General features: G+C 48.7%; 1 protein-coding gene across 1 annotated transcript; it reads right to left on the bottom strand.

Annotated features, from left to right (window-relative positions):
- Positions 1–5,577: 5,577 nt before the first annotated feature.
- LOC103626680 (DUF581 domain containing protein expressed) lies at positions 5,578–7,442 on the bottom strand. Its single transcript, XM_008647074.4, has 2 exons — positions 6,746–7,442; positions 5,578–6,011 (listed from the first exon to the last, which is right to left on the bottom strand). Exons 1-2 carry the CDS (start codon positions 7,234–7,236, stop codon positions 5,846–5,848), a joined length of 657 nt encoding a protein of 218 aa, XP_008645296.1. The 5' UTR covers positions 7,237–7,442; the 3' UTR covers positions 5,578–5,845.
- Positions 7,443–14,679: the final 7,237 nt, after the last annotated feature.

The following is a 14,679-nucleotide window of genomic DNA, read 5'->3' as shown; positions in this document are numbered from 1 at the left end:
TTCTCATATGAGGAGAACATCTTCTTCTCCCCTGTCATGTGGTTTGTGCACCCGCTATCAATGATCCAACTTGAGCCACCGGATGCATAAACCTACAAAATAAGTTTAGTTCTTGACTTTAGGTACCCAAACGGTTTTGGGTCCTTTGGCATTAGAAACAAGAACTTTGGGTACCCAAACACAAGTTTTCGACCCCTTGTGTTTGCCCCCAACAAACTTGGCAACTACCTTGCCGGATTTGTTAGTAAGCACATATGATGCATCAAAAGTTTTGAATGAAATGTCATGATCATTTGATGCATTAGGAGTTTTCTTTTTAGGCAACTTAGCACGGGTTGGTTGCCTAGAACTAGATGTCTCACCCTTATACATAAAAGCATGGTTAGGGCCAGAGTGAGACTTCCTAGAATGAATTCTCCTAATTTTGCTCTCGGGATAACCGGCAGGGTACAAAATGTAACCCTCGTTATCCTGAGGCATGGGAGCCTTGCCCTTAACAAAGTTAGACAAATTTCTAGGAGGGGCATTAAGTTTGACATTGTCTCCCCTTTGGAAGCCAATGCCATCCTTGACGCCAGGGCGTCTCCCATTATAGAGCATACTTCTAGCAAATTTAAACTTTTCATTTTCTAAGTTATGCTCGGCAATTTTAGCATCTAATATTGCTATATGATCATTTTGTTGTTTAATTAAAGCCATGTGATCATGAATAACATTGATATCAACATCTCTACATCTAGTACAAATAGAAGTGTGCTCAACGGTAGATGTAGAGGGTTTGCAAGATTTTAATTCTACAACCTTAGCATGCAACATATCATTCTTAGTTCTAAGGTCGGAAATAGTAGTATTGCAAACATCAAAATCTTTAGCCTTAGCAATTAACTTTTCATTTTCAATCCTAAGGCTATCAAGAGAAATATTCAATTCATCAATCCTAGCAAGCAAATCAACATTATCATCTCTAGGATTGGAAATTGAATCAATACAAACATGGGAATCAACCTTAGCAATTAATTTAGCTTTTTCATTTCTAAGGTTGTCAATGGTCTCATGGCAAGTGCTTAGCTCGCTAGACAATTTTTCACATTTTTCAACTTGTAGAGCATAAGCATTTTTAACCTTAACATGTTTTTGTTTTCCTTAATAAGGAAGTCCTCTTGAGAGTCCAAGAGATCATCCTTCTCATGAATAGCACTAATCAATTCATTTAATTTTTCCTTTTGTTCCATGTTAAGGTTGGCAAAAAGGGTACGCAAGTTATCCTCCTCATCACTAGCATTTTCATCACTAGAAGACTCATATCTAGTGGAGGATTTAGATTTAACCTTCTTCTTTTTGCCGTCCTTTGCCATGAGGCACTTGTGGCCGACGTTGGGGAAGAGGAGTCCCTTGGTGACGGCGATGTTGGCGGCATCCTCGTCGGAGGAGGACTTGGTGGAGCTCTCGTCGGAGTCCCACTCGCGGCACACGTGGGCATCGCCTCCCCTCTTCTTGTGGTACCTCTTCTTTTCTCTCCTCTTGCCCTTCTTGTCGTTATCCCTGTCACTGTCACTTGATAATGGACATTTAGCAATAAAGTGACCTGGCTTACCACACTTGTAGCAAACCTTCTTGGAACGGGATTTGTAATCCTTCCCCTTCCGTTGCTTGAGGATTTGGCGAAAGCTTTTGATGATTAAAGCCATCTCCTCATTGTCGAGCTTGGAGGCGTCAATTGGTTGTCTACTCGGTGTAGACTCCTCCTTCTTCTCCTCCGTCGCCTTAAAAGCCACCAGTTGTGCTTCGGACGTGGAGGGATCATCAAGCTCGTTGATCTTCTTTGAGCCCTTGATCATACATTCAAAGCTCACAAAATTCCCGATAACTTCCTCGGGGGTCATTAGTGTATATCTTGGGTTGCCACATTGAACTTGAGTGGGGTTAAGGAAAATAAGAGATCTTAAAATAACCTTAACCACTTCGTGGTCATTCCACTTTTTGCTCCTGAGGTTGCGCACTTGGTTCACCAAGGTTTTGAGCCGGTTGTACATATCTTGTGGCTCCTCCCCTTGGCGAAGACGAAAGCGACCGAGCTCCCCCTCGATCGTTTCCCGCTTGGTGATTTTGGTGAGTTCATCACCCTCGTGCGCGGTCTTGAGTAAGTCCCAAATTTCCTTTGCATTCTTCAACCCTTGCACCTTGTTGTACTCCTCCTTGCTTAGAGAGGCGAGGAGTATGGTTGTAGTTTGAGAGTTGAAGTGCTCGATTTGGGCCACCTCGTCCTCATCATAATTTTCATCCCCTACGGATGGTACCTGTGCACCGAACTCAACAACATCCCATATACTTTTGTGGAGCGAGGTTAGATGAAATCGCATTAAATCACTCCACCTAGCGTAATCTTCACCATCAAAAGTTGGTGGTTTGCCGAATGGGACGGAAAGTAAAGGTGTATGTTTAGAAATGCGAGGGTAGCGTAGGGGAATCTTACTATACTTCTTGCGCTCTTGGCGCTTAGAAGTGACGGATGCCGCGTCGGAGCCAGAGGTGGATGTTGATGAAGAATCGGTCTCGTAGTAGACCACCTTCCTCATCCTCTTCTTCTTGTCCCCACTCCGATGCGGCTTGTGGGAAGAAGATTTTTCCTTCTTCTCTTTGTGGTGAGAAGAGGATTTCTTCTCCTTCCCTTTGGAGTGTGAAGAAGACTTCTTCCCTTTGGAGGAGTCCTTCTTCTTCTCCTTCCTCTTGGTGCGGGACTCTTCCGATGAAGTGCTCCCGTGACTCGTAGTGGGCTTGTCGCCGGTCTCCATCTCCCTCTTGGTGTGATCTCCCGACATCACTTCGAGCGGTTAGGCTCTAATGAAGCATCGGGCTTTGATACCAATTGAAAGTCGCCTAGAGGGGGGTGAATAGGGCGAAACAGAAATTTACAAATATAAACACAACTACAAGCCGGGTTAGCGTTAGAAATATAAACGAGTCCGCGAGAGAGGGTGAAAACAAATCGCAAGAAAATAATGAAGTGAGACACGCGGATTTGTTTTACCGAGGTTCGGTTCTCTCAAACCTACTCCCCGTTGAGGAGGCCACAAAGGCCGGGTCTTTTTCAACCCCTTCCCTCTCTCAAACGGTCCCTCGGACCGAGTGAGCTTCTTCTTCTCAATCAAACGGGAACAAAGCTTCCCCGCAAGGGCCACCACACAATTGGTGCCTCTTGCCTTGGTTACAATTGAGTTTTGATCACAAGAACAAGTGAGAAAGAAAAGAAGCAATCCAAGCGCAAGAGCTCAAAAGAACACAACAAATTTCTCTCGCTAATCACTAAAGCCTTGTGTGGAATTGGAGAGGATTTGATCACTTTGGGTGTGTCTAGAATTGAATGCCTAGCTCTTGTAAGTGGTTGAGAAGTGGAAAACTTGGATGCCATGAATGGTGGGTGGTTGGGGGTATTTATAGCCCCAACCACCAAACTAGCCGTTTGGTGGGGCTGTCTGTCGAATGGTGCACCGGACAGTCCGGTGCACACCGGACATGTCCGGTGCGCCAGCCACGTCACCAAAGCCGTTGGGATCTGACCGTTGGAGCTCTGACTTCTGGGCCCGCCTGGATGTCCGGTGGCACACCGGACATGTACGGTAGAGTGTCCGGTGCGCCAGCATGGGCGTGCCTGACTTCTGCGCGCGCTGGCGTGCAATAAATGCGTTGCAGGTAGCCGTTGACGCCGAAATAGTCGTTGCCCCGCAGATACACCGGACAGTCCGGTGTACACCGGACATGTCCGGTGAATTATAGCGGAGCAGGTGTATGCAGTTTCTCGAAGCTGGCGAGTTCCTGAGGCCGCTCTTCCTTGGAGCACCGGACACTGTCCGGTATACACCGGACAGTCCGGTGAATTATAGCGGAGTTGCCTCTGGAATTTCCCGAAGGTGACGAGTTTGAGTTGGAGTCCTCTGGTGCACCGGACACTGTCCGGTGGCACACCGGACAGTCCGGTGCGCCAGACCAGAGGTGCCTTCGGTTGCCCTTTTGCTCTTTTGTTGAACCCAATACTTGGTCTTTTTATTGGCTAAGTGTGAACCTTTGGCACCTGTATAACTTGTACACTAGAGCAAACTAGTTAGTCCAATTATTTGTGTTGGGCAATTCAACCACCAAAATTATTTAGGAACTAGGTGTAAGCCTAATTCCCTTTCAGAAGTTCAGCCTCGGGCGCGACAGGGAGCTCTGCCTCGCCCGACCCCCGACCTCGGTCTCAGCCTCGGCCTCGGGAGGAGTCACATCCTCGCCCGACCCCGGCCTCGGCCTCGGGAAGAGTCTCCGCCTTGCCCGACCTTGGGCTCAGACCGACCGTGCCGCAGGGGATACATCATTACCCTACTCCTAGCTAGCTCAGGCTAGGAAGGAACAAGACCGACGTCCTATCTAGCTTACCCCGGTAATAGGTAATGATGGTTCCCCGCGTGCGTCCATGACGTCAGTGGTTCTCAGCCCCCTACGGAAGCAAGGAAACGTCAGCAGGATCCGTGCCACGCCGACAGCTGTGCTTCTACAAGGCTCAAGCGCCTCTCCGACGGCCACGCTACCATGTACACAAGGCTCAGGCACCTCTCCGCTAGCCACGTAGCACATAGCTACACCCCCATTGTACATTTGGACACTCTCCTTACATCTATAAAAGGGGAGGTCCAGGGCCTTCCGCGGGGGGAGCGAGGGGGGGAGAAGACGACTGTCGTGAGACTCTCTCTCTCTCGCGACGCTTGTAACCCCTACTACGAGCACCCCCGGTGCGAGATAATACAAGCCGCATTCCCCCTTGTGTTCCATCTTGCGCCAACCCATCTGGGCAGGGGCACGCAGCGATAAATTCACTGGTCGGCTCGGTTGAGGGACCCCGGGTCCGGAACGCCGACAATATGTGTCTTTGTATGAGATACTTCTCTTTTAAACTAACCCATTGAAAGATATTTTGTCCCAATTGGTAGTGCTTTAATTTAATCATAGTTGGTGTTACCAATTAGGGCTAAAAGTTTACATTAGTTTCAGTTGGTACACCAACTGAAACTAATGTACACTCATTAGTTTAGATTGGTGTTACCACCTGAGACTAAAGAAAAGGCTATATAGTTTCGGCCGGTAACACCAACCGGGACTAATGTAAACCTATATTAAAGAAATTTAGACCCTAATCTCGACTCTAACTCTAAGGGTTACTTTGGGAACATCAAATCCTCTTCGGGATTGAAAGGGATTAAGGCCTTGTTCGTTTCCGTCGGATTGCACCCGGAATCGTTCCAGCTAATCAAAATTTATATAAATTAGAGAAGCAATCCGGTCAGGAATCGTTCCGACTCACCAATCCGGCGGAAACGAACAAGGCCTAAGGTGGAAATGATCTAATATCCCTTCCATTCCCTTTCAATCCCGAAGGGATTTAAGTTTCTAAACTAGCCATAACGGGGACTAACATGTTGAACCGTCTGTTACCTAGAGTACCAAATTCCGACTTGCTGGTCGGCCTCACCATACGGCTTCGGGCGATCTAGCCAATTTGTACGTGCGTGATCACAAGTCTTCTAGTCACTCTTGCAACAAGAATAAAAATAAATAAAATTCAAGCACGATTAAAGTGTTTAACATCTTGCTGTTACTGCATAGTCACACAAAACTGTCTTCCTCGCTCTTATTCATGTCATAGTTAAAATTAAGAAGCATCTTATACGTTACTCGGTATACATATATATGATCCGTTTGTTTATTAAACGAGACCCGTTTATATTATAGCCTCTTCTAGCTAGACTCCTTTGCATTATTGCTCACAGAGTCATAGCGGATCGGAGCAGCTCGATCGAGGGCGAGTAGACTACTAGGCTGCTGCGACGCTCGGGGAGAAGGCCATCGGGGCGGAGTGCGGCGACACGGAGTAGTCGCCGGACCTGATGAGGGCTTCGGATGATCCACATTTGGCAGCACGGTCGTCCAGTAGCATCTGCTGGCATCGGCACTCTGAGCTGCAGAAGGCTTTCTCCCCTCTGCAATTTGAGGCCAACAAGTAATGAACAGGTATATTGATCAGTATTTATTAAGGATTTGGTCTTTATTTTCAGTTGCTATGATAAAGTCAAAAGTAGAATGACCAAAGTTTCGTGGCACTAAATGCATACGAGCTAAGTATATTCTTTGTTCATTGGGGTTAAAACTTGAATGAATACGGCTCCTCGTCCTAGCTAGGGATATAGCTAGAAACATTTAAGAGGGACGACACAATGTCACTAAACCACTCATAATATACAAATACAATAGTTTAAAGGCATATTATATTAAAACATTAATAAACAATAAAAACCATAAAATACATAATGAGAAGTATATGATTTAATTTTAGGAGAAACGGGGTTTCATGGCATCGCGGGGAGCGATGGGGGAGCTTGAGCGGTCGAGCCCTATCCATCCCACCGCTGCACCCGGCCATGTCTCGTTCTAAGCTATTTGACACTAGAAGCAAAATAATTTTAGCTTTTTTAGTATATGATTTTTGCTATGTGTGTTGATCGCAATTGGAAATAGAAAAATTTTCAACCGTCAGAAATAAGGTCTATAAATGTCGCCGGCAGGCTTATATAACATTCTATTTAGATGTATAATAAAAATGATAAAAAAAACAAAATAATTATTATCTATACCATACATATTTAGATCTAAAAGAGAGAGTTATTAGCAGATAACTGCTGCCTACGTGATCAAGCAAAACGGCCACGGCGCGAACCTGTACATGTAGATATCGAGCCCATCAAGCCTCTTGTCGCAGAGGCAGCACCGGCTGAGGAAGTCGGGCGCCGGCGCCGGCGCCGCGTCGTCGGCCTCCACGAGCCATCCACCGCCGCCGTCGCCGAACCCAAAGTACACCCGCTTGCGGACGCTGGCGCCGCCGGCGCCGGCCACGTGCTTGATGACGCACGTGTAGCTCTCGTCGTCCTCGCGCGCGCGCCGCCTGGCCGCGGCGCCGATGGCGATCGGCTCGGCCCCGTGGCCCATGGCCGCGACGATGCCGAGCCCGACGGCGCCGCGCTCGTCGAAGCTCCGCCTCGGCGGCGGTGGCCTCGGGTCTGGGGAGTTGTTCGTGTTGACGAAGGCGGAGAGGAGGTTGGCCAAGGACGAGGAGGCCGTCGTCAGCTTGGCCACGGAGCTCCGCTGCCGGGTAGGCGGCGCCGAGGCCGCCGCCTTCTGCTCCGCTGCCGGCTCGTGCGACCACATCATCTTCTGCGCTCTCTCTCTCTCTTGCCAGAGACGGAGATGGGAGAAGAGCTTGTTACGTTACGTGCGTGCTCAGTCTAGCTCTCAGCTGCCATCTCTGCTCTCTCACTCCCGTCTCTCTCTCCCTAAAGAGCAGAGCAGTAGAGCACTAGCGCTAGCGGTGGTGGTATCGTTGAGGTCTAGCGAGAAAGAGGGGGGTGGTGGTGGTGATAGTGGGAGGATTATAAAGAGGAGAATATACGGCCTGGGGAAGTGGGGGAGTTAGGAAATGGTTTTGCGAAAGATTAGCAATTCCTAGTGGTGGGGCCGTGGGGGTCGTTTCGGATGTGGGAGCTAGTAGCTCATTTCATCATACATATATATAATTGCAGAATATTCCATAATTATATTTTAATGTAATGATATCAGGACTTGTCCTTGTTTAGTATTTCCGATAACCTTTTGGTAAGACACTGCATCTGTGTGTATATGAATAATTGTGTGGCTGTGCGCACATATTATTCATATACGGACGTCGACTATATATCACGGGCATGCAATACATGCATGGATCGAAGTGTTACACGCATATATATCTGCTAGCGTGTCTTCGTGTATAGCCTTTCCTGCCATGCACATGTTGAACTACCCCACATGCATCCACATCCAAGCTTGCAAAGAGAGCACCACAACACAAAAATAGAAAACCTCCGATGGTTAAATCTCCGACGACTTCGTTGGGAGCCGTCGAATATAACCTTATCTCCGACAGCTTTTTACAGCCGTCAGACATAAGTGAATAGGGCCGATGGCTCTCAGTTAACCTATCAGACATAACCTTATATTCGACGGCTGTAAGCCGTCACAAATAACCTTATCTTCGACGATTTCTAACGAAACAGCCGGACATAAGGGATTTTAAGCCTACGATGCTCGAACGCGACGTTTAATTTCGCACGAGCACCGTCGTGAAGCAGAGCCGGAGCACGCCCCGCCGCCGCCGGTGCCCTCCCCGCCCATGCCGGCCCCGACCCGCCCCCGCCGGCGTCCGCCCCGCCCTGCCCCCACCGCCTTGGCTAAGTGAGTATTTTTAATTTGTAGTATAATTTTGTAAATGCATAGATTGTTTTCTAGTTGTCATTTTTTTAGTATTAAATGATTTGTATTTTAAATATTGTTTAGCTTGGTATGTCCGACGACCGGAATTTGATTATGTAATTAATTTAGCTTGTTTTAGTTTATTTAGTGGTGCTTAGATAATTTAAACTTTTAATTTCCGAGGATAATTATTATGTCCTCGGAAATAAGATCATTTTATATGGTTTGTCACCCGTGACAATGTTATTTCGTATATAATATTGTATTGGTGGTTTATTAGTTGAACTACGTAATAATGTACGATGGTTCTAGTTATTTATAGTGCATCGTAGTGTCAACAAATGAAACACCCGTTTCGGTCCAACACATCTCGCATGTGACACATGTGAGGTGTGTTGAGCTGGAATTATCCCTTTATTGGACACTCTCAGGGTGACCGACATATCCCATGTTTATGACAAAGACATGTGCTCTTGCGTAGTTTTGGCAGCATAACCCCTTTGTTCTCCAATCGCACCATTTTCAGGCGTGCGAGTAGAGAACAAGGGGGTTATGCTGCTGAAATTTCGTATGAGCACATGCCTTGTCATAAACACGGGCTCGTCGGTCACTCCTGGGTGTATTTAGGACCTATCCTTTACCATAGTTGTAGGGGCATGATTTACTTAACTAATCAAGTTAACGTCTCGTATCTAGTATGGAGGAGGATCGTCGATGGATGTATGAATGTTGGAAGAAAATAGGTGCTCTATCAAGTGAGTGGGTTGCCAAGACTGACGCGTTTCTCGACCATGCTTTTGCTCGGTCAGAGACTTGAACCGATGTTAGGTGCCCTTGTAGCAAGTATCGGAACATTTATTTCTTTGATAGAAGGAATATGTCAATAGATCTTTGTAAAAACAGTTATATGCCTGGATATGAGGTGTGGACGCACAACCGTCGAAAACAACCTTATTTCCGACCCGTTACGACCGAGAGATAGGCGCCGTCGGATATAATCCTTTGGCCGTTAGAAATAAGCTATTTTCGACGGTTTAGAGTTTATGTCCGACGACTTTGACCGTCGAAAATTTCGTATTTTTAAAGTTGTGCACGTCTTACTGCATGCCTATATATATATATATCTACTACTACTTAAGCGAGTAGTGTAGGCGTCCACATTTTCTTGTTCTGCCTCACTCTCTCCGCAGCGCCGGCTCCCTCAGCCGCGTCCCACTCCCTCCGCAGCGCCGACTCCCTCCATGGTTGTGCGACGCGAGATCGGCTCCCCTTCCCTTGCGTACCCCCCCTGAGATCGCGCAGACCCGCCAAATCGAGGAATCCACGCCCCAAATCGAGGAATCCGCCTCCGCTGTGGAAGGAGATCGCCTCCGGCCCTCCGCTGTGCCCCAAATCTCGGTCGGCATCATCGTCCGCGTTCGCTGCGCCCTGGCTCTCGGTCCTTCGCGCGCGCGCCCTTGACCCCCGCCACCGCGCCCCCGTCCGCCCCCGCACCCCACCCCACGCGATCCCCGCCCCTAGCCCCCGCTCGACGCGCCTTCGTCAATCCCGTCCAGGAGCAGCTGGCGGCCGACACTACTCGCTTCGATCGACGTGCAGTCCTTCAACGCCGATCTGCTGTACGAGTCGTGGGAGGTCCTCGACGAAGACCGCCGCCCCTTCACCATGTTCGCGCCATTCTAGAACAGGTGCCTGTGCATGCCAGACCCCGTCGCACCGCTGCTGCCGCCCAAGAGGATCAATTCAGGTATCCAAATGCACAACCGACAGAGCTCTAACCGTCATACTGTAGGCGGGGATCCGGTCCTTGCAGATCGGATCCAGTCACTGACATGGAAAATGCTTCGATCGCTTCACAGGTGACCTATCCAGGTGCCCGTGGGAAGAGCTGGTCTTTGAGGACGAGTCCGAGAGGGGCAGCAACGCGCTGCTCGCGCGGGCGTGGTCACCAGGGTGGCAGAACGCCGACAAGGCGCTGACGGCCTTCCTCAACGGCCCGCTGATGGACTACTCCGTGAACCACAAGAAGGCCGACAGCGCCAGCACGTCGCTGCTGTCCCCGTACCTGCACTTCGACGAGCTCAGCGTCCGGAAGGTCTTCCACCAGGTCCGGATGAAGCGCCTCATGTGGAGCAACGACGGCAACCACGCCGGCGAGGAGAGCTGCACCATGTTCCTCTGCTCCATCGGCCTGTGGGAGTACTCGAGGTACCTCACCTTCAACCACCCTTGCAGCCACGAGAAGCCCCTCCTGTCGCACCTCAGGTTCATCCCTTGGGTCGTCAATGAGGTGTACTTCAAGGTCTAGAGGCAAGGGAGGACCGGCTACCCTCTCGTCGACGCCGGCATGAGGGAGCTCTGGGCCACCGGCTGGGTCCATGACCGCATACGCGTCGTTGTCTCGAGCTTCTTCGTCAAGGTGCACCAGCTGCCATGGCGCTAGGGGATGAAGTACTTCTGGGACACCTTGCTGGATGCTGATCTTGAGAGCGACGCGCTAGGCTGGCAGTACATTTCTGAGGCTGCAGGCGGTCGTCGGCCTTCCGGGGGGATGGTTCAGTTTATCTTGGAAGACGTCAGTCGGATCCCACAACGACAAATCGAGCGGAATCACTGCTCGCGGAATCAATGCTCCGCTGCTCTCGCGCTGAACATGTAAGGCAAACCGGCGCCCAAATCGGATCCGCGCTTAACTATGGATTGCGCCCAAATCAGATCCGCGCCTATAAAATATTCAGCGCGACACGCCACAACAACCCAAGATTATTCCTGGTGCTCTCCATACATCTACTGCTGCCAGGTACGCCCATTATCTACACAGATGCGTTGTGAGGAAATGGTCTGCTTTTTTATTGACATGGTTATGATTGGTATTCCTAGCTATTTCTGAGCGGATACATTCTACAAGACATTTCATTCTGCTTTAAGTAGTCGGACAACACGAGAGCAAGAAGCTCTAAGGATTTGATAGCTGTTTGAGCGATCCAGGTGCTATATTCGGATCAGCGCATTCCCGTTGCTAAGTGAAAGGGAATTAGGCTTACACCTAGTTCCTATATAATTTTGGTGGTTGAATTGCCCAACACAAATTTTTGGACTAACTAGTTTGCCCAAGTGCATAAGGTATACAGGTGTAAAAGTTTCACACTCAGCCAATAAAAAGACCAAGTTTTGGATTCAACAAAGGAGCAAAGGGGCAACCGAAGGCACCCCTGGTCTGGCGCACCGGACTGTCCGGTGTGCCACCGGACATGTCCGGTGCACCAGGGGGACTCAGACTCAAACTCGCCACCTTCGGGAATTTCCAGAGGCGACTCGGCTATAATTCACCGGACTGTCCGGTGTACACCGGACAGTGTCCGGTGCGCCAAAGGAGGTCAGCCTCAGGAACTCGCCAGCTTCGGGAAAAGCTAACGGCTCGTCCACTATAATTCACCGGACTGTCCGGTGTGCACCGGACTGTCCGGTGCGACTCCGAAGCAACGGTCGTCTCCGAGCCAACGGATACCTGCTGCGCAATAAATGCGCGCTCTGCGCGCGCAGAAGTCAGAATCGTCCATGCTGGCACACCGGACATTCAACAGTACCTGTCCGGTGTGCACCGGACACCCAGGCGGGCCCACAAGTCAGAAGCTCCAACGGTCAGAATCCAACGGCAGTGATGACGTGGCAGGGGGCATTAGACTGTCCGGTGTGCACCGGACTGTCCGGTGCGCCATCGTGCAGACGCCTCCAGCCAACGGTCAAGTTTGGTGGTTGGGGCTATAAATACCCCAACCACCCCACCATTCATTGCATCCAAGTTTTCCACTTCCCAACCACTTACAAGAGCTAGGCATTCAATTCTAGACACATACAAAGAGATCAAATCCTCTCCAATTCATCACAAATCCCTAGTGACTAGAGAGAGTGATTTGCCGTGTTCATTTGAGCTCTTGCGCTTGGATTGCTTCTTTTCTTTCTCACTTGTTCTTGAGATCAAAACTCCATTGTAATCAAGGCAAGAGGCACCAATTGTGTGGTGGCCCTTGCGGGGAAGTTTTGTTCCCGGCTTTGATTTGAGAAGAGAAGCTCACTCGATCCGTGGATCGTTTGAGAGAGGGAAGGGTTGAAAGAGACCCGGCCTTTGTGGCCTCCTCAACGGGGAGTAGGTTTGCAAGAACCGAACCTCGGTAAAACAAATCTCCGTGTCTCACTTGCTCATTCGCTTGGGATTTGTTTTGCGCCCTCTCTTGCGGACTCGTTTCTTATTACTAACACTAACCCCGGCTTGTAGTTGTGTTTATATTTGTAAATTTCAGTTTCGCCCTATTCACCCCCCCTCTAGGCGACTATCAATTGGTATCAGAGCCCGGTGCTTCATTAGAGCCTAACCGCTCGAAGTGATGTCGGGAGATCACGCCAAGAAGGAGATGGAGACCGGCGAAAAGCCCACTACAAGCCACGGGAGCACTTCATCGGAAGAGTCCCGCACCAAAAGGAGGGAGAAGAAGAAGAGCTCCTCCAACAAAGGGAAGGAGAAGAAATCTTCTTCTCACCACAAAGAGAAGAAGGAAAAATCTTCTTCCCACAAGCCGCATCGGAAAGGCGACAAGCACAAGAGGATGAGGAAGGTGGTCTACTACGAGACCGACACTTCATCAACATCAACCTCCGACTCCGATGCGCCCTCCGTCACTTCTAAGCGCCAAGAGCGCAAGAAGTATAGTAAGATTCCCCTACGCTACCCTCGCATTTCCAAACATACACCTTTACTTTCCGTCCCATTAGGCAAACCACCAACTTTTGATGGTGAAGATTACGCTAGGTGGAGCGATTTAATGCGATTTCATCTAATCTCGCTCCACAAAAGCATATGGGATGTTGTTGAGTTTGGCACGCAGGTACCATCCGTAGGGGATGAGGACTATGATGAGGATGAGGTGGCCCAAATCGAGCACTTCAACTCTCAAGCAACAACAATACTCCTCGCCTCTCTAAGTAAAGAGGAGTATAACAAAGTACAAGGGTTGAAGAGCGCCAAGGAGATTTGGGATGTACTCAAAACCGCGTACGAGGGAGACGAGCTCACCAAGATCACCAAGCGGGAAACGATCGAGGGGGAGCTCGGTCGATTCCGGCTTCACAAAGGAGAGGAGCCACAACACATGTACAACCGGCTCAAGACTTTGGTGAACCAAGTGCGCAACCTCGGGAGCAAGAAGTGGGACGATCACGAAGTGGTAAATGTTATTTTAAGATCTCTCATTTTTCTTAATCCCACTCAAGTTCAATTGATTCGTGGTAATCCTAGATATACTAAAATGACCCCCGAGGAAGTTATCGGGCATTTTGTAAGTTTTGAGTGCATGATAGAAGGATCGAGGAAAATCAACGAGCTTGGCGACTCATCCGAAGCCCAACCCGTTGCATTCAAGGCAACGGAGGAGAAGAAGGAGGAGGCTACACCAAGTCGACAACCAATCGACGCCTCCAAGCTCGACAATGAGGAAATGGCGCTTGTCATCAAGAGCTTCCGCCAAATCCTCAAACAAAGGAGGGGGAAAGACTACAAGTCCCGCTCCAAGAAGGTTTGCTACAAGTGTGGTAAGCCCGGTCATTTTATTGCTAAATGTCCTATATCTAGTGACAGTGACCGAGGTGACGACAAGAAGGGGAGACGAAAGGAAAAGAAGAGGTATTACAAGAAGAAGGGCGGCGATGCCCATGTTTGTCGCGAGTGGGACTCTGACGAGAGCTCAAGCGACTCCTCCGACGACGAGGACGCCGCCAACATCGCCGTCACTAAGGGACTCCTCTTCCCCAACGTCGGCCACAAGTGCCTCATGGCAAAGGACGACAAAAAGAAGGTTAAATCTAAATCCTCCACTAAATATGAATCCTCTAGTGATGACAATGCTAGTGATGAGGAAGATAATTTGCGTTCCCTTTTTGCCAACCTTAACATAGCTCAAAAAGAAAAATTAAATGAATTGGTTAGTGCTATTCATGAAAAGGATGACCTTTTGGATTCCCAAGAGGATTGTCTAATTAAAGAAAACAAAAAACATGTTAAGGTTAAAAAGGCTTATGCTCTAGAAGTAGAAAAATGTGAAAAATTATCTAGTGAGCTAAGCACTTGCCGTGAGATAATTGACAACCTTAGGAATGAAAATGCTATTTTGAATGCCAAGGTTGAATCACATGTTTGTAATGTTTCAATTCCCAATCTTAGAAATGATAATGTTGATTTGCTTACTAAGATTGATGAATTGAATGTATCTCTTGCTAGCCTTAGAGTAGAAAATGAAAAGTTGATTACTAAGGCTAAAGAACTAGATGTTTGCAATGTTACAATTTCTGACCTTAGAACTAAAAATGATATGTTGC

This window comes from Zea mays, chromosome 5, assembly GCF_902167145.1.
Source record: "Zea mays cultivar B73 chromosome 5, Zm-B73-REFERENCE-NAM-5.0, whole genome shotgun sequence".
NCBI classification, from domain to species: domain Eukaryota; kingdom Viridiplantae; phylum Streptophyta; class Magnoliopsida; order Poales; family Poaceae; genus Zea; species Zea mays.
The sequence above is the reverse complement of the archived record's forward strand: the minus strand, read 5'-3'. Positions and strand labels throughout refer to the sequence as shown.